At 36.2% G+C, this 23943-nt stretch overlaps 2 protein-coding genes across 7 annotated transcripts in view; one reads left to right on the top strand and one right to left on the bottom strand.

Moving 5' to 3' along the window:
* Nucleotides 1-19605, bottom strand: part of si:ch211-286o17.1 — a 36658-nt gene extending 17053 nt beyond the window's left edge. The window contains exon 1 of the mRNA XM_002662526.8: nt 19460-19605. Within this exon, the coding sequence (XP_002662572.1) occupies nt 19460-19535 (76 nt within the window). The 5' untranslated portion in view covers nt 19536-19605. The remainder of the gene's footprint in view (nt 1-19459) is intronic.
* Nucleotides 1-23943, top strand: part of im:7151449 — a 264905-nt gene that overhangs the window by 63545 nt on the left and 177417 nt on the right. For 2 of the 6 annotated variants that reach the window (XM_073954560.1, XM_073954544.1), the window contains exon 12: nt 16659-18262. The exons of 2 other annotated variants lie outside the window; for them this stretch is intronic. In XM_073954560.1, coding sequence (XP_073810661.1) covers nt 16659-16705 — 47 coding nt within the window. In that variant the 3' untranslated portion in view covers nt 16706-18262. Of the gene's footprint in view, nt 1-16654; nt 18263-23943 lie in introns of those variants that run through there. 2 more of the 6 variants (XM_073954539.1, XM_073954541.1) reach the window with 1 other exon arrangement.

Genomic DNA, 23943 nt, shown 5'->3' with positions numbered 1-23943 from the left:
ACCGTGCCCAAGCTAATTCAACTGAGTGGCATATGTTTATAAAAGTTCACATTCGCTGAGGTATGTTTAGCATTTTCTTGGCATTCTTAACTCTGTTTTTAAGTCATTTAAGTTGCATAATGTTTTACAGCGCCAGAGGAATGAACACTGACCTAATTCCCAGTTTTGGCACTGAGCGGCTCTGCCAAGAGCTGGACTGCAATGAATCAGTAAGCTAAATATCCTGGGTGTAATTAATGGACCGACTGAGCATGAATACATCAGGACAGACTGAGCTAATAAAACCTTAACCCCGGCCCTCCCCCAGTGCCTACAGAAGGTCATAACCTCTGACCCCTACCCTGAACACTGACCAACACACAATCTGCTGGACACTACAGAGAGCGAGACGGTCAGAGACTAGAAAGAAAAGAAGACCGAAAGAAAAGGAGGCAAAAGATTCTTTTATTTACATCCTTCTGGAAGCATTTCTCATTTGCACATGATTGTGTGCTGAAAATTTAGATTAATGCGGGTTTTCTGCTTGAGATGTTTTGAATAAAGCAGCGATTCTAGTTTTAAAGAGAGCTTATTTCTTGTCTTTGGTCATGTGTTTAGTGCTCAGCAAGATACACATGAAACCTTAAAGCGAGACAGCACTGTGTCAGATCACTGTCAGAGGGATTTAATGTGCTCTATGACCTCCGGCCTATCCATTATAATGAAACCAATTAATTAGCATTATTTGCATAATTATTTTGAGCATTACAGAAATGTAGTAATTATGTTGGCTTCAGAAAGAGGTTAGCCTCGTGCTAACAATTGGTAAACAATAGCATTGACTTCATCTTAAAATTGCTATCAACATACTAATGATCGTAGCATAATGCTAACGGCATGCTAATTGTTGCTATTGTACTAGTATCATGTAAAATGTTAGCATAGCACACAAGTAGCAATCATCTAGATATTAGCACCCACATAGCAATGACCCAGGGTACTCTAGCTTATATTATATTAATGACTTGTATAAATCATATTACCCTAGTAGCCACAAAAAAATGCCATAGCAACCACACAAAACACCATAACAACTGCCCAGATTATGCCTAGCAACCACACAGAACACTCCAGCAACTGTCAACATCTGTCCAGAATGCCCTAGCACACCTAGCAATCACCCATTTCCCCTTGTAGCCATCTAGAACACCCTAGCAACAGTGTAGCAACACCCTAAAAACTGCCCAGATTACTTTTAGCAATCATCCAGAACATTCTTGCAACTGCCCTATATCCATCCAGAATGCCCTAGCACATGCCTAGCAAACACCCATATTCCCTAATAGCCACATAGAATATCCTAGCAACACCCCAGCAACTGCCCAGATTACCCCTAGCAACCATCCAGAACATTCTAGCAACTGCCTAATATCCATCCAGAATGCCCTAGCACATGCCTATCAAACACCCATAATAGCCACCTAGAAACACCCTAGCAACCACCCAGAGTACCCTAGCAACATCCTCGTATCAATTTTGACAACTACAAATGAATTGATTTAAACTTCTAAATCTTTTTAAAGACATACAGACTTTCACAGTTTCTTCAAATTTTAGGGCTCTCTTTTAACGATCTAAGCGCAAAACCCAAAGCTTGTGAAGCAAAAGCATCAAGGGTGTGTCCGAATCCACTTTTGCTATTTTAAGGACAAAGAAAATATGGTTTGCCTCGTGGCACATGGTCTAACTGAGCTCTGCTTATTCTCTTAATGAGTTATGGGTGTGTTTTGAGTGAACATGCATTAAACCAATCAGAGTCCCATCTCACATTCCCAGTCAGTTGCGTCGCACCATGGAGCATTTACTTTTTACATGGCAGAATTTGTAAACAGGTAAACAGACCATTTGCAGCGCGAAGATAAAGAACGAACCTTTTCCATTCAGCCGCTTTACTTTCTCTTTATTTTAATCCTTAACTCCTTTACTTTCCTGGAGTAAGGAAAAAGTATTGTACGCACTCCACTGCAGACAGTCATTAGCCTACATATTTAATTTAGTTTAAGTGTAAAGATTTCTTTCAAAACTATTTCTAAATTCAGTTGTAATTTCCAGCAAATAAATAAATGAACAACAATAATAAAGTGTGGTTGGAAACGGAGTTATTATTTAAGCTAGTAGGATTGAAAAAAGAATGACTCTCCATTCACTCTAAGTTTACCCAACTATGTCGCCTCCGCTACTGAGGAACCCAGAAATATGAAAAGGGTCTATTCTTATACCCCATATAGTGACACAAGTATTCAAAACCTGACACGTGGACAAATCTAAACTTTTTATTAAAACGAATATAAATATGTGGTTGTTTGGACTAGGCATGGGACGATAACCGTGTTCGAGGTATACCGCGGTTTGGAAAAGTCAAGGTTTTAAAACCGTCAAAATTTTCTGCGATACCGTCATTCCTAAGGTATGTGTAAGATTTTTATTTACATTTTTTTAAGACAACAGTATCTCCAGCAGAAAAGATCTCTAAAGTTGCCGTTTTAAATTGTAAGGAAATCTGTGTTTTTAAAACAAATGAAGATATGTTTACTGCTCCAAAATATTTTAAATGTTTCTCAAATTAAAATATATTGTGTACAAAGGGGAAAAAAATAGTTTTTTACCCAGACATTTAAAAAGCATCTATTTTAGAGCAGTAATCTCAATACCGTGAAACCGTGATAGTTATATCTAAGGTTATCATACAGTCAGATTCTTATATTGGCCCATGCCTAGTTTGGACCTGCATAGCCGCATAACTAACGTGCTCTGAGCTAGACTTTAGACTTTAGTCTATTTCAGTTCTTCATAATAGAAACGCACCAACAATGTGCCTTAACACACCTCCTTTTTAGACCGGCACACCCATGAGTCCACAAAGTGGCGCAAATGGATTTGCTATTTAAACAATGTGGCGCAAAACGTGAAAATTAGGGTTGCGCTTGTCTGAAAATAGCAACAAATCGCACCAAATACGTCTTGTGCCTTATTGCGCCGGGTGTATGATTTGGCTATAAGGCTAATCCGAACATCAAGCCAGCGTCAAAGTTTGTCTCATTAAACTTTACAATGTAATTTAATCTGGTCTTTTAATGGTCATTTTTTTGGAAGTCAGTAAATTATTATATAATTACATCATGTTTTGTTTTGTCTGTACATTACAGTAGTCATGTGAGTAAAATAAGATATGGAATAAGATTAATTTCTTTGATCTGGATAACAAAATCATATTTAAAATGCAATCTTAAATTTTCCATGCAGCTGTTTTGAAGGAAAATTCACCCAGAATAAATTGGGTATATGTCAGTGGCTTGTTTTGCTTGAAAGAGCAAATCAGGTAATGGCTCAAACACGGTCAATAATTTGCCCTGAATGCAATTTGGAGAATGCAATTTGCCATCTAAATCAACTGGTTTCGAGTGTTAGTTTGTGGAGGCGTAACTGTTTGGTGAATTCATCCCTCAGTGTTTTGGAAATTAGATTTAGAAGCAAAATTTAGGACATCCCCAAAGCATCTGAGCAAATGCATTCCGTCTAATACACTCCGCAATTTATTGTGTGAGTGTTTGATTTTGTGTAAAGGCTCAAATCTGGGGCCTGTTCTTTGTATGTGGACTACTCCATTAGCTGGATTTGATTGTTGATGATTTGACACGATTCTGGTTTTCTTTGGTTCTTTGAAGTTCATTCTGGAGTTGTTGTTGTCATAGCAACAGGTCTCTAAGCTTAAACCTGCTCTGGGCCAGCTTATTCCATATAAACAAGATTAGATTGTATCATTTTAAAGGCACAATATGTAAGATATGTGTGCCAAAATATCCAAAAAACCAGTAGAAGAGTGTTGTATAGATTGCAATCCAAGTTTGCACTCATGCACAATGAACTCATGCACTTACACTAGGTTTGTGCGATTTAATCGAATCGCAGTTGCAATTTGCAAGTTAATTGCAAGAAGCTGCGATATGAAATATACATTATTTAATTTCCACTGCCCAGAGCAAATGCGGGCAGTCTTACTAGACAATTTGGTGAGCACACGTTCATTTTATCCAATCAGAATTGCACAACCGAACTACATTATGTGGAACGCCCACAATTAAAAAAAGAAGGAAAACAAACAGGAAAGCGCAGACGAGTGGGATAATGGTGTCTGCCGCTTCAGAAGCATTAATAGACCAATTAATATCAAAGAAAAACAGCATTGGTAATATGGGAATATTTCAGTTTCAAAGTCACAGACCATGAACAAAAACAGGTAATTTTTAAGAGCTGTCACAGAATTATTTTTGAGCTGAAGTTTGACTAGAATAAATCTCAATCGCAATATCTGTCAAAAAATTGCAATGTAATATTTTCACCCAAATAGCACAGCTCTGACTTACACACTCAACAGCATAGTATATGAATTAAGTGTCATCCCAAATGGAACACTAATGTTTTTTTTTTACTAACCCAAAATTCAAACAGTCCTAGTCGGTATTTGCCAAATAAATGAAATACATGACTAAACTACCAAATAGTACCTGCCATGAGTGTAACCGCATTCACCATCAGGTGGAAGCATAATCTTTCACATTGGAGAACTTTCTTTGCACAATCCAAAATAAATATAGTCTAATAAGCTCCACCCCTTTTGCTTCTTTTTAACGGTTAAATAAGTGCGTCATCCAGATATTTTAAGTGCACTTGTTCGTTTTAGAATGAAAAGAATAATTCCGTGTGAATGCACTATATATACTCTGAATGCACTATATATACTATATATACTACAATATGGTAAAAAAATAAAAATATTTTGCAGACTTATGTACTTACATTAACCCAAATGCTTGGATGTTCAAATACAGAGAAATAGGACACTTTAACTAGTTACATGGACTTAGACATTAGCCCCTTTCACACATCGATATCGGTAAATATCCGAAAAATGACTGAAATGACTTTACTGGTAAGTTCAAAAAAGTGCTGTTCACACAGGCAAGGATGTTCCAGAATCTTTCTGGAAAAGACCATTCAAACATCTATTCCAAAATGCTGGTAAATTCTGACATCATTAACCAGAAATGAGCTTCAGTGGATGGATAAGTATTCTAAACAACTTCGATGAAAACGTATGGAGGAACAATTTTGCTTGTCGAGATGTACATAATATGTGTGTGTGTGTATGCTGGCGATCACCGGAGCATTGCTTTACGTGCACATGCCTCGAGCAACCGAAGCTGAGCTTGAAGGTAAACAAACAGAGATTTATCATAAGCATTTTATAGATTTTTTACACAGATGGCATTGAGGAACATCTGACTAACATTTAGCAGCTAAATGTGTCTGTAAAAAATTCCAAGGCTTTTATTTTCATAAACAGCCAGGATATTAATGTGTCTGTTCTGATTGGCTGGAGTAGCCTCTCACATCAGCACATTCTAATCGTGAACACGCTCTGTCCGGCAATTTTCTTTCTGCGTTTACACAGAGCAGCAAAATACCGGTAATGGTCGGCGCCAGTAGCCTAGTGGTACTGCGTGCTGACATATAGCACCAACGTGCTCACGATTACCCAAGTTTGATTCCCGAGGTCCTTCCCTTCTCTCTGCTCCCAATACTTTCCTATCTGAATTCTCTACTGTCATAATAAAGGTAAAAAAAAATGTTTACAAAATATTTATAAAAAAAAAATACCGGTAATTGCAAATAGCTGGAATTAATTTACCGGTATTTTCAAAAAGGGCCTGTTCACACATACAGATCTTTCTGGAAAATTGCCGTAATTGTGTCACCATACTAACCATCTTAAATACACTCAATTATTGGTTTTGATTTAGATCAAACAGAACACCAAAGTCCCTTTAATATTTCATGCGTTTTAATGTTTTTTTTTTATTGACTGAACAGAACAGTATTATAACAGAACTATATAATGTATTAAAAAGGATAAAACATCAACTTTTAACTGGATTTCAACCGGAAGAACTGGAATAATAAGAGCTCTGCTGCTTCCATTTCACTTTGATCACTTTTAGCCTTACTCAATTCTACCTAGGGTTGTCACAATACTGGAATTCGATACCGATCAGTACTGAAATTTTAAAAACGTCCATTTCCAGTGAACCTTTGAGTGCTGTGGTGCATGTTCTTAAACACAGCTGATTTCCCATTGCGTTCACGTGCTCAACAAAAATGACTGAATGTGATTGGCCGAGAAGCTCATCGGTTCACCAAACTCACGGCTGTTTACTGAGTGTAACCACAGTTACAGGCACACTGGAGCATTTCAAAGTCTTGTCGATCAGCTGGTTTGACTGTAAGCTGACATACGAGCTATCCCCTGATGAATCGCAGCTTTAAAACACTCCAGTGTCCCTGTATATGTGGTTTCACTAAGTAAACAGCGGTGAGTTCGATGAGCTTCTTGGCCAATCACAGTCATTTCTGTTACGCACTTGAACACTATGGCAAATCAGCGCTGTTTAAACGTGCTCCACATCGCTCAAATGTTAGCGAGAAATTTACGTTTTTAAAATTTCAGTACCGATTGGTATCAAATTTTAATATCATGACAACCCTATTATCCCTAATATTTTAGCGCCTCCATGAAACGTTTTCTCTACAAGTCACATAGGATGTGATGAAGACCACAACTTGCTTGATTCCACACTCAGTCAGGCATCATCCAACTTTGCTTTATTTGTTTGTCACCGTCTAGTGATGCAAAGTACATACTGTGCCTTTAAGTGAAGATGATAATTTGACTTTAATACTCCAGAACTATGGAAGGACAGCCTCCGAGTAGTGAAATGTTTCACATCCTATCAACAGTACAGATTAATTCATGCCAAGAGTTTTGTTTTCATCACCACACGCTGAAGTAAGCAGATGGGCATATTCGGCTCCGGTTTTCTCCTCCCGTATTGGAGTATCCTCCTCCCTCCTGCTTCTCTGAGCCTCTTGTTCCCAACATGACCTCACCTCAGCGGTATTTACTCATTCACTGGCTCCCCTTCGGCTCCTACCAGATTAATATGGGTTTGTTTATTTCCCTGCTCATTAATTGGTTAAATGGAGACAAATGTGTGTGTTATCAGGCGTATGTTTCTGCGTGTCTGCTGTTCTGAGGCACATTGTTTTGATAGTTTAATTTAATATAGAGACACTTGCAGACAGAGCAACTGTGGATGCGTCTTAACCAAAACAGATGTTATGATGCTTATGATTTAAAGAAGGGCTTCGCACAGTAGCGAGTTTGCTGAAATTAAATATTTAATGTGGCGTAGTGCAGTTAACAGAGGTGACTCTAAATTAATCCTTGGCTGGAATCACTGATTCTGCTTCACCTTCTCCCTCCCTTCCTGTAATCGGACAGATATATTGGTTTTAATGAAGAGTAACTGCCAGTAGTTTTGATAATGTGCAACATGTTTTGATATGATGCAAGAAATGTTACAAGTATTAGTGAGTTACACAATTTACAGTGATAATGCTAATCTTACTGTATTACTGTATAAAAAAAGTCTTATGATCACCAGGTTGCTTAGTTTAAGTTTAGTTTTTATTAGTTTCAGTGTTTTAGTTTTTTGCTTGTTTTTTTTGTATGTAAATTAGGACATTTGTTAAATGCAAGATTCAATATCAGAAGGAATATTGTATAATAAAAACTCCAACTCCAATTATCATCTACCCATCCTCAAATTCAAATACAACCGCCCATAAGATAGCAGCCCTAAGTAAAATGTGTGCTTAGTTGCTTTTGAGATTAAATACAGAGTAATGATGGGAAGTTCAGATCTTTAATGCAGTTTAACACTTTATTGCCTAACCGCTTTTTAAATCTAATCTCAGTGTACTGTTCTAATAACTGAATAACTCAGTGTTTTAATACTAGTGTATTTATTGGTTTATTTTGAGTCAGAGTGGGATATCAGGCATATAACAAGTAAGTTTTTGTGGATAAGTGCTTAACATTACTGGAGATGTAAATCATTTCAAATGATTCAGTGCGATTTGGTTAACTAGTTCAACCGGTTCACTTAGATCCGATTAACATGAACTATTCGTTTGCGATTGCAATCACTAATACAGAAATAAAACCCATTATTCAGTACAAATGGGTTAAATGTAATACGTTGAAGTGTCTGCTTGGGTTGTATTTAATGTTGTCATTGTGCTGCTGGCTTGATCTGGCCACCTTACTCAGGATTACAGATTCTGAGTTGCCATACAGGTCAAAAACTTAGCAGCTGGAAGCAAATAGATTTACTTCTAAAAGACTTACAGTACGTATAAAAAAAATCACTTTCTTTTAGTGTACAGGAAATGTGTATATATACTGAGAGAGAGAAGGAGAGAGAGAAAAGGAGTGTAATTAGAGAGAAAGTAAAGAGTGTTGTAAGAGAGAGACAAAAAAGTGGGAAAAAAAAATATTTCTACCTTATTTATTTTTTAAGTTAATTTAACTTTTATAGTCATTTTAACTTACATGAATAAAATTGATTATAATCAGGGCTTGAAATTAACACCTGCCAACCCACCAAATGTGTGTAGATTTCAGCTGTGGCAGGTTAGACAGCCGCTCCCACTAGCCACTTTGACTGGTTGAAAATAATTTGTAAATGGTAGTTTTATCGAGTAGCAGCATGGCTGACAAAAGTAATTGTGTTCGCAAGCAAAAGAAAGCAGGTGAATATCTAATGAGAGGATGATCCCTCGTGCACTCAGGTGATGTGAAGCTTGCACGCTTCCATTTACTTGCACGAAGCAACCGTGCCTGCCCTAGAGGAAAAGCAACTTGTGCAATCGATTTCACTTTAATTATTCTTTGAGGAGATTATTATTGGGATTATCTAGGTATGTTAACCATGTGCGCCTGATCATTCATTTATTTATTATCACACACCCTATGTTTTTTTTTTTTTACCTGTCTTTTGCTTACAATTATTTTTTAATATAGTTAAGATATATTTTTTTAAAATAACATTGGTTCAATATAAGATTAATTCCCCATTTATGTGTAGTAACTGCTGATCTGGGACATTTAGCCAGGACAGATTACTGTGCATATTTTAGATAAGTGACAATAGTTCTTTATAAAATGTCAAAAAAAAAATAATTAAGGAATGTTTTGTTGAATTAAAAAGTGTATGTATACAGCTATATTTTATTGAAAATTTGTGGCTAAGAAATAATAATTTATTTTTGGCGTGGTCATGTGAAAATAAAAGTCATGGGAAATAAAAACGAATTGCTATGTGACACAACCCATTTGTTCATGCACACTGAGCAAGATCACAACACAAAAAAATTCAAATAAATAAGGACCCATGTGGACGTAACACAAAATCTAAAGCAAATCATTTAGCATGTCAAACACAAATTTATGCATACAAACTGTTTTCCCAACAAAAAAATTGTGGCTAGTGAAAATGGCGAGTGGCTAGTAATGTTGGAAATCTACTAGCTGCAGTGGCTGGTGATCATAAAAGTTAATGTCAAGCCCTGATTATAAAACAAAATAATCATTATGTGAAGTTTCACAAAGTAATTTCGAGAGGAGCACGTGATATGATTGACCACAGCTGGTCTCTTATCTACAATCATTAGTCAGCCAATCAGATTAATGGAAACTCACTATAAGTAGCCTAGCAAATTACTCCCTTATCTTCGCTTTCCGAAAAAAAACCCATCCACATCTTCTCCCCCTTTTCTTCCTTTACCACGGGGAACTACTCTTACTACTACTTTTTTTTTTTTTTTCCCCAAATAGTATGAATAAAAAAATATATATTTTAAACAATGTGTATATTTCTACAGTAAATATTATTTTGTTTAATTTAATTAATTTAATATATTTAAATTGGTGTGTTATCAGCGTGTGTATAAATACACTGACCCTAAACATTTTATTTGTAGTTTTCTTAAAATTCAAAATTCAGCTTATTATCTATCAGAGCTTTCCACAGCAAAATGAACCACCAACTATTCCAGCATATGTCTTACACAGTGGATGCCCTTCCAGCCGCAACCCAGTACCGGGAAACCCATTCATTCTGACATTTACACACACACTTGTACATTAAGGCCAATTTAGTTAATCCAATTCACCTATAGCGCATGTCTTTAGACTGTGGGGAAAACTGACGCACACGGAGGAAACCCACACAGGGAGGACATGCAAACTCCACATAGAAATGCCTACTGCCGGGACTCGAACCAGCGACCTTCTTGCAGACATGTGCTGTACCCTGTTGTGTGCAGTGAAACTGAGCCTGGCATGCCAACATAAAATTTCTCTGCAATATGTGACATGCCTATCACAGCTGTTGTCTTACTAACTGTTGTGCTATAGAAAGTATATCTGGAGCTGACAGTAACTTGATATACATTATACCCTGACTACTGTCTGTTTTATGGGATGTTCGTATACTGTAAATACTGTACACACCAGCACATATACCAGACTTGGCATGCAGAACAGTATGCTTTGCCAGCTTAACAACAAACAACAACGACCTGAAAGTACTCTGAAGGAATGGAAATGTTCAGCACAGACACACACTGAGACTTTACTCTGAAAGCACTACATAGTTCAGTGGTTGACAGAGTAAATTAAACCATATCGAGAGCTCTGAATAACAGTGGTTTGTTCGGTGAGGAGGCACAATAGAGGCCATTACTCAGAGAATCATATGAAAGCATGGCTCCAGTTCGCCAGAGGGATATTAGTCACCCAGTTGTGATGTGGAAAAAAAAATATTTTGTGTTCAGTTGAGAGCAAGAATTTTTACTCGTCATTATGGCGGTACAAACCTAACATGTCTCAAAACACGCAGCATCTTTGCTTTTCTGCTATAACAGCATGATTAATGGAAAGGAAAGCCTCATTATGAGGCAAATTTAAATGTATAGTTACAGTGCTCTGCATAATTGAGTACACCCTATTTTGAAAATGAATATTTTGATCCATTTTGGTGCATTTAAACAGATTTATTAAGCAGATATATTTATTCAAATAATATTTATTTAATTTCTTTTGTTTCTATAGATTTTTCCTCTGTTTTAAATTTGAATTTAATATTTTTCTATGACATAAATTTGGGTGTGCTAGTTTATGGATCGTTATCCTAAGTTATTTTTGTTAGATAAGCTCCAGATTTGGCTCCAGTACTGATTAGTTATTTAGTTAGTTAGTTAGTTAGTTAGTTTATTTATATAGCACATTTTTACAACACAACGTTGCGCAAAGTGCTGAACACAATCAATTCTAAAAATAAAATCTACATCACATATATAACAATTAAAACATAAGGCAAACCCCTCAACATTAAACAGGCTCAAATACTTAAGAACAAAGATGGCGTTTCAAACGCTTTTTAAAAACAGGTAGAGTTGGAGCATGTCTGATGTGGGGCGGAAGCCCGTTCCAGAGTTTTGCAAATACATTAGTTTTTTAATCTAATGTGCACAATTATAATATTGTATAGCTCCCTATTTAAAAGATAGATCTGTTTGGGTTGGACTTTTATATGCCGTGCACTGTAACCTGGAACATGTCATTAATTGTGTCATTTTATTCTAAACCTTTACGCAAAGATGTTGAAATTCGAAATGTCGAAATTCCTTAAATCAGTGGGGTCCAGTGATGTTTGAAACCCAACATTCCTCAAATTATTCCTTTGTGTTATAAAGAAGAATGAAAGAATATCATTTCTGTTCTATTCATCCATCTATTATCTATCTACGATTGTGATAATTAGCTTTTTACAGTCCAAGCACAGTTTCATACTGCAAGCGTGAGCAGCGCATGTTTTTTTATTATTTATTTTTTTATAACAGATTAGAGCTTTCATACTGCACAAAATATCACAGGCGATTGTCTTCTGACCAAGTGCACCTTAAAATTTATGAATGACACTTGTTACAGAGCGTGAGAAGCAAACAGTTCTTTAGTTTTTATATGATTTGTAAAATAAAGACTTGCAGGTTAAAGAAACCAACACAGTAGGAAGCTGCTGCGGGCCTTGGTGCAGATGAAAAGTGCACAAAAAAGTGTATTTATAAATAGATAGATAGATAGGTAACTAGATAGAATAGACAGAGGTAGACTGATCTGTGCAAAAGATGCCGATCCGCTGCATGCTGCTGGCGCAACTGGTGTGAAAGGCAAATGCCTGTGCTTCTGCTCTCCATACATGCTGTGAATAAATTTAGTGTTACCATATTTTCTATGATAAAAATGTCAAGCATATTTAGAACAGGAATCATTTGTTGACCAAAAAAAAAAAAATCATAATATAAAAATAAAATGATTAAGTGAAGTGTTTGGGCTGAGGGTGGGTCAAAATATGTTGTTATATATATATATATATATATATATATATATATATATATATATATATATATATATATATATATATATATATATATATATATATATATATAAGGTTATGTGTGTATGTATGTATATATATATATATATATATATATATATATATATATATATATATATATATATATAATGTTATCTGTGTGTGTGTGTATATATATATATATATATATATATATATATATATATATATATATATATATATATATATTTATTTATTTATATATGTATATATATAGGTGACGCAGTGGCACAGTAGGTAGTGCTGTCGATTCACAGCAAGAAAGTCGCTGGTTCGAGCCTCGGCTGGGTCAGTTGCAGTTTCTGTGTGGAGTTTGCATGTTCTCCCTGCGTTTATGTGGGTTTCCTCCACAGTCCAAAGACATGCAGTACAGATGAATTGGGTAAGCTAAATTGTCCATAGTGTATGAGTGTGAGTGAGTTTGTGTGTTTGTGTGTTTTCTAGAGATGGGTTGCGGCTGGAAAGGCATCTGCTGCGTAAAAACGTGCTGGATAAGTTGCCGGTTAATTCCCGTGTGGCGACCCCGGATAAATAAACTAAGCCAAAAGGAAAATGAATAAATATAGTATGTATATATATATATATACATATACGTATGTATACAGTATATGTGTGTGTGTATACTTGCATAAATACATTGTTACTCTTAAAGTAACAATGATTCTATCATGCACTTTGATATTTAAAATGTTGCAGAACTTTTACTCCTTTACAAGGAGCTACGTTACACACTGCGGAAGTTAATATTCGAGACTCATGCTGTTGTTAAATGATCCAACCCAGTAGAGAACTTAAAAAAGACTGAATCTGATAATCACAGTATAGCTGTGAATTTATTTTTTTTTGCTGTAAATTTTAATTAGCTGATTCATTTATGTTTTTCCTCATGTGTGTGTGCGCAAAAGAGTACAGAGACTTTTTATCCCCACGTCAAGCACTGGATCACACCAAAACGGGATGTTTGGCCTTTGACCCGTAATCATTCTTCATAAAGGACATCTGTGTGCACTATCTAGGAAGCTTCTTTTTTTTTTTTTTACTCTACAAGGAACGATGAAAAGTTTAAATCAATAATATTCCACATGACCATATAAGCACGCATAAACTAATTGATCACATGCATAGACATGGGCAGGTATAAGATTCTGACAGTATGATAACCTTGAATAAATATTTGACTGTTAGCACGGTATTGTAATTACTGCTTTAAATGATGTCCTTTTTAATTGTCTCTGTAAAAAACAGCAATGTTTTCCCCCATTGAACACAATATATTTTCTTTTAAGAAACATTTAAAATATTTTGGAGCAGTAAACATGTCAGGTTAAAAACTTCAAATGAATCACTGACTTCTGCTGTCTTCATTAGTTTCAAAAAAACAGATTTATTTACAATTTAAAAAAGGCATCTTTGGATATTTTTCTTTTCTTTGGATATAAAGTAAGCCAGTGCACTGTTCAGGTCTATAGCAGGCTTGGATGTTTATGTACAGTATAAGAGATGCGATGTTGTTGTTGAACGACCAACTTTTCATATGGAGGGTCCTTTCTGCTGAAGATGCTGTTGCACTAAAAAACTAAAAATAGTCGCAAAAAAAAATCACAACAGAGAATTTTAGCGGTTTTAAAACCTTCTTTTCCAAACCACGGTAAACTTCGAAACTGGGTTATTGTCCCAGGCCCACATGCACCTGAACCAACAACAGTGCCAGCATTAAAACAATCACAAGGATTTCTACAACCCTCTTCCACACAGATGTATTATCTATTCACCCCCTCCCCCAATCCTCAACCCATCTTCACCCCACTCCCTCCACTCTGCCCATATCATAAGAGCAATATACATCCGTCATTCGCTTACGGTCCCTCAAAGCCTCAGGGAATTCCCACTCATGGAATGTTTCGACATTCCAACCCGAGGAATGCTGGAATAACGGGAATGGATGGATTCCTTTTAAGCCGCAAGGAAGAAAGAATGATAAAGAAATCTGTGATGTGTGAAAAGAATGTGTGTTCTGCATCTGGACTGTGATCCTCAAGGCTGCTCGTGATGTCCCACATCGCAGCTTTTCGACAGCACGCTTCGCTACATCATGCCCTGCTTCACACTTGATAACACTGACAGTTCGTCAGCTGCTATGAGAGATCAGCTTCACGGCAGCAGATGTACGAGCATATGACATCAACCTCCGTCTCAAGTACATCTGCCACTTTTGCCTGGAAAAGGCACTGAAAAGGTCTTCTAATCTTGGGCTTATTTCCTTTTTTTAACACACATTTTTTTAGTAGCTGGGAACTACATGCATTAAAGAAGCAGATCATCACCAAGGCATGGAAATTGCCTTTTTTTGTTAACTCACAATGATTTAGAACTCTCGAGCATCCATTCAGAATAAACTAGGAACCACTTGGGGGGTGTTCACAATAGTAGATAGTTCACCCAAAAATTGTTATTCTGTGATCATTTATTCAGCCTTCATTTGTTCAATCTTGAGTTTCTTTCTTCTGTTGAATGCTGAAGAATATATATATATATATATATATATATATATATATATATATATATATATATATAWTTTTTTTTTTTTTTTTTTTTATAGTTTTTTTTTTTTTAAATGCTGTTTTCTAGCATCGATTGACTTCCATAGTCTTTATTTTCCCTACTATGGAAGCGATGGGTGCCAGCAAGCAGCATTCTTGAAATATATTTTTCTGTGTTCAATATAAAAAATAAAAATCATAAAGGGAAAATAAATTATTTATTTTTGGGTGAATATTAACTTTTAAAATTTAGTTGTGGTCCACTTAACATTCATAGGGCCATTTTTGCGACTGAACCTAAAGATTCAGAATCAAAAATGGACTATTTTATGCGTAGAACTAGAGTTGGCTTGATAGACAATGCCATCATTCATTGGCACTGGCCAATAGAGATCACGATGCAGAGCTGGCCTCCATCGAGGCAGCAACCCACTGGTGAAAAATACACAATTAGGCCCCGTTTACACTAATATGTATTAGTTTTAAAATGCCCTTTTACAACGAAAATCCACGTCTACATTGGTATTTTATATAGCATTTCTGAAAAAATCTCCATCAACACTATGCCGCTGTAAACGCAGGTCACGTGACCACACACACACACACACTCTGGCATGCACTGCAGCATATGTGCGCGTCTGAGCTCCATGCAGTCAGTGGGTGCTTTGAGCACAAAACCCCAAAGAGCAGTGCACGTTGGACAGATGATCAGAAATGTACTGCTGGATTGAGTCTCAGTATATTTGTTAAATGTTATATTTAATTAATTTTGTCTCTATCTATTGACTCTTTTGTCTTTTGAATCTATCAGGTAACGTGTCACAGCGTCAGTACACTGCTTCAATCTTTCGCTCTAACGCTTGTACTTTTTTTACCAACTAAGTTTGTCGATGCCATAATAGCGACACAGATCCTTTCTTTCTTTCTTTCTTTCTTTCTTTCTTTCTTTCTTTCTTTTTAATGATATATCTATCTATCCATCCATCCGTCTATCTATCCGTCAATCTATCCATCCATCCGTCCGTCCATCCATCCATTCATCCATCGTTCTATCTATCTATCTATCTATCTATCTATCTATCTATCTATCTATCTATCTATCTATCTGTCTGTCTGTCTGTCTGTCTGTCTGTCTGTCTGTCTGTCTGTCTGTCTGTCTGTCTGTCTGTCTGTCTGTCTGTCTGTCTGTCTGTCTGTCTGTCTGTCTGTCTGTCTGTCTGTCTGTCTGTCTGTCTGTCTGTCTGTCTGTCTGTCTGTCTGTCTGTCTGTCTGTCTGTCTACTGTATCCATCCATCCACCTACCTTATTTCACCTTGTATTATCTACTGTTTTGTTTATGACTTTCTTCTTGTATATGTGTAAGTTGTTGTGTTAGGATCTTTAGTTTATAACTACTAAAGTTTTTTTTTTTTAAATTCAATAAAAAGACCTGTTTACCAATATACATTGGTCAACAATTGAATCAAAAATGTGTTTAAAAAATTGTCCTAGGACAAGTATATGTGTCGTTCAATAGTTTTAGGACAACTTTGATAAAAGGTAATGAATTGTTTACTACTGTTGCTCAATAAAAGCTGTACAAGTACTGATCACGGTTTGTTCATTATACCACATATTAACCAACCGAGCGTTCTTGTCATTCCCAAAGCTTTAACTGTCTCGTCTCAGTGTATTTTTTCTTTGTCATTCTCTCTGGAGACAGCGGTGATGGTAAAGCACACAGTGTTCAGTTCAGCGGTGCTCGACTGAAGGATGCCTGGTCATCTGCTGCTACACTGAACACTCCCTTAGGGATGCTGGAATTTGAGACTCAAACAATCCAGTTAAAGCCAAGGAGGAATGTAACTCTGGAACTCTGAACCTTTCCTCTCTCTCCATCTCTTTCTCTGTGACCTCTGACCTTCTCTCTTCCTCTCTCAGTGGAGGAGTGAAGGGGGCCACACATCGTCTCCACCCATACAGAAGACATATGGAGGGAAGACAGACACTTATGTTTCTAATCAGAGCAGCTCATGCCTTCACTCTCTGCCAAAGCATCATTATCAGCAGAGCTCGTACCCCCTCAAAGCTATCGCTCAGTTATGGGACCTCAGCCAATAAGGGAGAGAGCTGTTATTGGTTGCTGTTGGTAAGGGAACGCACACTTTGCCCCAAAACTGTCTTGTAGAATAAACAAAGCAGGCATATAGTGTAGAAGCTGAGCCATGTATTTTATTTGACGCCTTCGCAATGAGTTAAAGAATTATGCTTAGCAATGCATTAATATTTGGGTCAAAAAAAGATGTCTGGATTTATATATATATATATTTTGATTGACAATGTTTCTGTATACACAGAATACATAACAGAATTAAATGCAAATAAATGTGTTCTTTAGTATCTTATATCAAAATATCAAATATGGTTAATATACAATACTTAAGAACTTGTACAGCCTCCTCACCCTTCTGTATTACTCCGCCCACAGAGTGACAGCAGATCAATAAACTCACTAAATTTTAACAAAAATTGCAACTCTTGGGCAACATAATGTACTAGGCTTTTTAGGCAAGAATGTAGTTGTTTCGATTGCAATTATGCAGTTTGTTTATAAAGATAGTGCCTATTTTAATTATTTATAATTTCTGAGAGACAGCACGTCGGCATCCATTAGCCTGTCATTAAGAAGAGCAAAGACAGTTGACGTTGACTTTCATATAGGCATAATAAGCCCTTAGAGGAGAAAAGATCCTTGTATTTTTAAACTACAGCTGATCACGACATTATAAAATTGGTTGTTTCGAAGTTGATCTCTCTCTCTTTTGTATGTTGCAGTGCTGTATTTATACCATAGTAATTGTAGTGTATTGAGTGTGTGATGGAACTTGCATACCAGGAATGTATGTATTTTGTGTTGGCCACTCTTTGTAAGGTATGACTTACTTTTTGGTTGGCCATCTGTTTAGTCTAATCTCATCTAATGAGTCTCCTGTTTTCGCTACAGTAGATTAGTTCAGTAAAAAGAAAGAAAGAAGAAATGCCTGCATGTGTTTAGCGTTTTTCCTTTTGCCAACACAACAGTAATATGGTAGTGTTGCCTTTGCTTTGGCTTTTTGGGGGTTAATTATTGAGATCTAACTGCAACAGAGACATACTGGGAAATCTCTGTAGACTGATCTCTGTAGATCCAGCGTTCCCTTCAGAATTTCATGTAATTTCAGGTGTTTTTCTTTTAATCTTTCGACTTTAACTGCAGTTTGGCAGTTTCACTTTCATTCAGCAACATGTTGTTTATGCCCCAAAATCATATTTTGAATTAAAATAGTTCCTTTATCTTGAGTTTACATTACTTTTACATTTGAATAGCCAAAATTACAAGTTTCAGTCTTTGAATTGCGATTAATCAATTCATTGCAAAAAATGTATTAATTAGGTAATTTTTTAAAATAAATAACAGAACTAATATATATATATATATATATATATATATATATATATATATATATATATATATATATATATATATATATAAATCTGCTGAATTCAAATGGTTAAATTATTTAATTGATTTTTGTTATGAAATATAAACTTATTACACTGTATGTTTTGTTAATGGGTGTCATCTGTATATCATATTACATTTATCTTAAAAAATAAACAGTATAATACACAAAAATACACACATTGTTTAGAAGCTTGAAAACCCTGTTTTGTCTTCCCCCAATGGCTCTGCAGTGAGCACCACTTGCCATTATTTTCTATTAAATGTGGCTAAACATTATTTTCTGCATGCAATTAATGTTAATAAATTATTAATTTTTATGCTATCATGTTTAGATTATGAAAATACATATTTTAAAAAATACATTTTAGTTCTAACTCAAAATATATATTTCTTTAAAAGCAACAACGTAGACCTATTAATAATTTAAAATATATAGATTGAGAAAATAGATTCCTGCCACCGTTATATGTAGTTTCCCTCTCACTCCTGTAAACATCAGTGTTTGTTTTTGTTTCCGAAATGTGTATTACATCATACGGTCAACAACTTTTGCTACCCAGGGTCTTCAAAACACCTGGACGCTTCATACTCCACCAAATTAACAAAATCATCTTTATGCCTAATGGAATAACAACAGATGGACTTTTTATTTCACACAGAGACACGCACACGGCCACCTGGCGATATAATATATGCACAAATACACTAAGTGAAAGAGAGCGATTCAATTGATCCCAAACCGTTAACTCAAGAGGAAACTCATCAGCTTTATTTAACGAGTATTGCGGTGATGCGCAGAAGGGGTGTGGCGGGTTATAGCGGGACTCCTGAAACGCGTGCATTACAGAAAGCGCTGGAACTTTTACTAGGCTATAGCAGCGAGTTTTCAGTCCAATAGTTGCTCAAAGTTACATTAACAAAGCTCTCTTGAAATGCTAATGCTCCTCCTTAAAATACAACTTCTTGAGGGACGCAAAGTTCGCTTACGAGCTGCAGCTGAACAAAAGTAAACTACTCACCTTGAAATAAGACGGCAAAAAGACAGATGAAGAAGGCGCAATATGAAGCTTTGTGGCTTTTTTTCTGTGTCGCCATCCCGAGGATCAGTGTGTGTGTATGTATGTGTGTGTGAGTTTGTTCGGGTTCGTTCCTGAGTGAGTGTCACAGAAGGATAAAGCTGATGTCTGCTCTTATAGACTCATGTGTGGCCCTTCCCCCCTCTCGTTCACCGCGCACACACATACACACACGCACACACTATTCTCCTCTTTTCTTCATTCCCTGAGCGCTGTTGTAATTACGGAGTATATTGTGCTTTTATCCAGAGTAGCTCAAATTGCACCTTTTAGTTCACGTTAAAACAGCATAAAACAAAATAGAGACTTTCTGGAGTGCTGTGATGTCATTCGGAGAACTTGCAGTATGTAATCAAATATATATCATCTTTGTAAGTTGTGTAACACATAAGGAAGAATAAAACATTGTTTTCAGTTGTCTTGGCGACCTTGTAATTATGTGTGTTTGATTTGTTTTAAATGCGTTGAAGAAAAACTTAAAGGGATAGTTCACACCAAACTGAAACTTCTGCGATTGTTTGTCATCCTTGTTTCAAAGCTGTCTGGGTTTCTGTCTTATAAGGGCACTTACTCACAATACTCACTACTCTATAGTACGTTAAAGAGGGCTACTTTTTTCTCATATTTTAAGTAATATTTACAACATATTTAGTTTGCACTATATTTTTAGGCAAGTAACTGTACTTTTTACTTGAGTGATTTTTCAGTACTCTTTCCACCTCTGCTTCTTCCACCTAAATGAATAAAGTTTTTCCAACTTATTTATTTCTGAAAGTCATAATAAATTAAGTGGAAACTAATTAATCCATGTAGTTGTATCAAGCTGGAGTAATATGTTTAGGTTTTTGCTTTTTACAGCGATAGCAGACATGGCATTTATTCATGAACATCAGAACTTTAACTCAGTGCAAACCATACAGCATGTACATAATGTTAACGAGGGTTTGTTTATTCATTTGTCCAGTAGATGCGCTTTTGAATGACTCTAGGTTGGATCAATGTCCAATCTAAAATCAACCACATATCAATTATTAATGATGTTACAGTTTGACGTTGTGTGGACGTTAACACTATAACATCTGTCAGATGTTTAATTTTGATTGCCATACCTGAAGAATAAATGTCAGTATTTGTCGTCAATAAGACCTTTGTTTAAGATGTTGGCTCTGTTGGATTTTGGTCACTATCTTACACAGAATGTTGTTGTTGGACATCAAAAGAATGTTGTTCTTAGACGCTGGCTAGACATTGAATTTTGACCACCTGCATCACCTGACCTAAATCTAACCTAATATTAACATCTTATGATGTTGTGTGCCTGCTGGGCAAATAACTAAATGAACTACAGAAAGTTACGTTTACACTTTAGCTTTTTACAGCGTAATTCTCACTACTCTCGAGTACTTTTAAAATGTCTACTTTTTACTCATACTTTGAGTAATATTTGCAACAGATACTTTTACTTTACTTGCACTACATTTTTAGGCAAGTAATGGTACTTTTACTTAAGTATGATTTTTCAGTACTCTTTCCACCACTGGTGATTTTTGCCGAGTTCAGACTGCATGATTTTAGCCCTGATTTTGACTCGCCGACAGATTTTGAGAAATCGCAGACAAATGTCTGAAATAACAGGAAAATCGGTGCTCATGCACATGAGTGACAATCACAGAGTATGAACAATCAAAGACGCAATCTGAGAGAATCGCAGATTAGTCACCGATACCTGTGAGATATTTGCAGAGAATATTTTGAACCGTCGGCGATTTAAATCCTGCCGTGTGAAATGAGTTTTGGCTGAAAATAACATCTGCGATCGCCTACAGCTAATGAGAGAGCAGTATTCACTTGTGTGTGTGTGTACCTGCAGGCCAGCGGGAGGTTGAAAAAGAAGTTAAAAGCGCTCATTTTTGGTTTATTTTGACATAAGAAATGGAGGAAAAACTAGTGGAGGTTTGACAGAAGCACCCATGTCTCTTTGACGTTTCATACAGAAAGTTAAAAAAGAAAGTTGAGGAGCAATTGGTAATTTCCTTCAACCCAGGTGAGCAAATATGTATACTTTCTACCCCATTAAAAGCTTATTTTTTTATTTATGTAGATAATAACAAAAGATAAACTGCATATTTTTGGCTGTGAGACATAGTTTGGACAAAGTTGTTGGCGATTCTTCCCATTGTAAAGTCATGCAATGTGAAAGCCCCTGTCACCGATCCATCTTGTAGTGTAAACAAAGCAGCAGCAAAAAACTGGCCCAGATAGTCATGCAGTGTGGAAACATCTGTGACACGACTACTTTGAAAGTCATGTAGTCTGAACTCAACATTAGGGTGCCTTATTTAGTTTGGTTGAATCGCAGTAGAGTTCGTTTTCCCACTTGGTGCGGTTCGTTTGGGCAGGTGTGATTGTAGCTATCGCACTCAAATGCGCACCAAAAACGGACTAAAGAAGCGTACTGAGAACCTCCTTAAAGAGCTTTTAAACGAACACTGTAGTGGTTTATTTGTGGTGAAAACATGATCTGAACTAAAACAGTACCTTGACATTACCTGGTAATATTTCCGGAATGTCTCAGTTTAGCTAAATAAATTCACATTCGCTTCATTCTCAATGTATAGTTTATCTAAAGTGATGTATAAAAACTATATAGTATACAATGAGCAGGGATGCAATCAGCCAGTGCAGTCGTCCCTCTATAGTTTAAATGGACATTTTGTGTCTGCCGGTTTGTTTACGTGTGGGAGTTCCATTGGCATTTTCCCGTACGGTATTTCTGACCAATCAAAAAGCAGTTTAGAAAATATGTTCAATAACATCTGGCCAATGATTGATGTGGATTTTGTCACATGACTGCATTCTGGTTCTTTTCAACTGGTTCGGACCAAAGCAATCAGTGTGGTATGAAACGGACCCAAAAACGGCAGAGAAATGCTACAATGTATAATCCGAATCAAAAGAACCGACCCACAAATGTGAAAGCACACTTAATAGTAAGTACTTTTTCATGGGTGAACTATCCCTTTAATGTGTTCTTTTATAGGTCAACTCCTCACACTACTAGCTACAGTATCTACCAGTGGATGAGAAACAGCTTCTTTGTCTTGTTTTAAATAATGGTGTTTTGGGCAGAATTCCAGCTCTAGCTCCACAGAATGAAGTATGTTTTGTTATAGTTGTGTGTGCGTGTGTGCGTGTGCGTGTGTGTGTGTGTGTGCGTGTGCTTGTGCGTGTGTGTGTGCGTGTGCTTGTGCGCACGTGTGTCTGTGTCTGTGTGTGTGTGTGTTATGTTAATGCATACTTTCCAGACTCAACAAAAGTGGTTTTAGTTGCTACAAATGCATCAGAAGTCAGTTTATGACATTTTACCATTTTAGGAGATCATGTTAATGTCTGAGATTGGGGATTTTACCATGTATGCAAGTATCAGTAGCTACAGTTGTAGCTGTATTTGTTGTCTTTGTTTAATGGACTGTTTTCACGGGGTGTACAGAATCTAGGACACAGTGCTGCCCCCTGCTGTTTTAAATATCAAATTTGCCACACTGAAACATCACTGCTACACTGAAAACAAGCTGAACTAACACATCAAAAACAATTTATTTCATACAGAGTTATATGTCTTTTCTACCTTTTGCAAACTTAGTTTTTTTTGTGCTGTACTGTATGATTGATACTGAATACCAATATGTGCGTTTAAAGATATGTCTGTCTGTCTGTCGTTCTATCTATCTGTCTGTCCGTCCGTTCATCTCTCTCTCTGTCTCTCTCTCTCCGTCCGTCTTCCATCCGTCCTCCGTCCATTCTATCTAGCTATCTACTATCAATCGTTCTATCTATTGTTCTGTGTGTCTATCATTCTATCTATATATATCTATCCATCTGCCTGTCTATCTATCCATCTGTCTGCCCGTCCGTTCGTCAGTCTTTATCATTTTATCTCTCTGTCTATAGTTCTAATTATCGTTCTCTTTCTGTCTGTCTGTCTGTCTGTCTGTCTGTCTGTCTGTCTGTCGTCTGTCTGTCTGTCTGTCTGTCTGTCTGTCTGTCTGTCTGTCTGTCTGTCTGTCTATGCAACAAATTTTTAAACATTGCTTACATAGAACAAAGTAGACTGTAAAAACTGATTTAGTTATTTGACTTTAAAAAAGTGATTACACCAGTTGCTTTAAAAGCGGCAAGTTTATAAAGACATCTTGGAGCTGTTAAGTTGACTTAATAATTTTTTTGTATAATTATGCATTTAAATAAATTTGACAATTTAGGGCTGTTACTTTAAGTAAGGCACACTTATCACTTGTTTTTTAGTTTTTTTTTGCTGTGGGTATGTCATTCGTCAATAATTACAGACGTAAAGTAGTTTTTTTTTAGAAGTCCTAAAATAAATTTTTAATATAGTAGTATAGCTTAAATTATATTAAATATTTACC

The sequence above is a fragment of the Danio rerio genome, chromosome 6 (genome assembly GCF_049306965.1).
Source record: "Danio rerio strain Tuebingen ecotype United States chromosome 6, GRCz12tu, whole genome shotgun sequence".
NCBI lineage: Eukaryota > Metazoa > Chordata > Actinopteri > Cypriniformes > Danionidae > Danio > Danio rerio.
The sequence above is the reverse complement of the archived record's forward strand: the minus strand, read 5'-3'. Positions and strand labels throughout refer to the sequence as shown.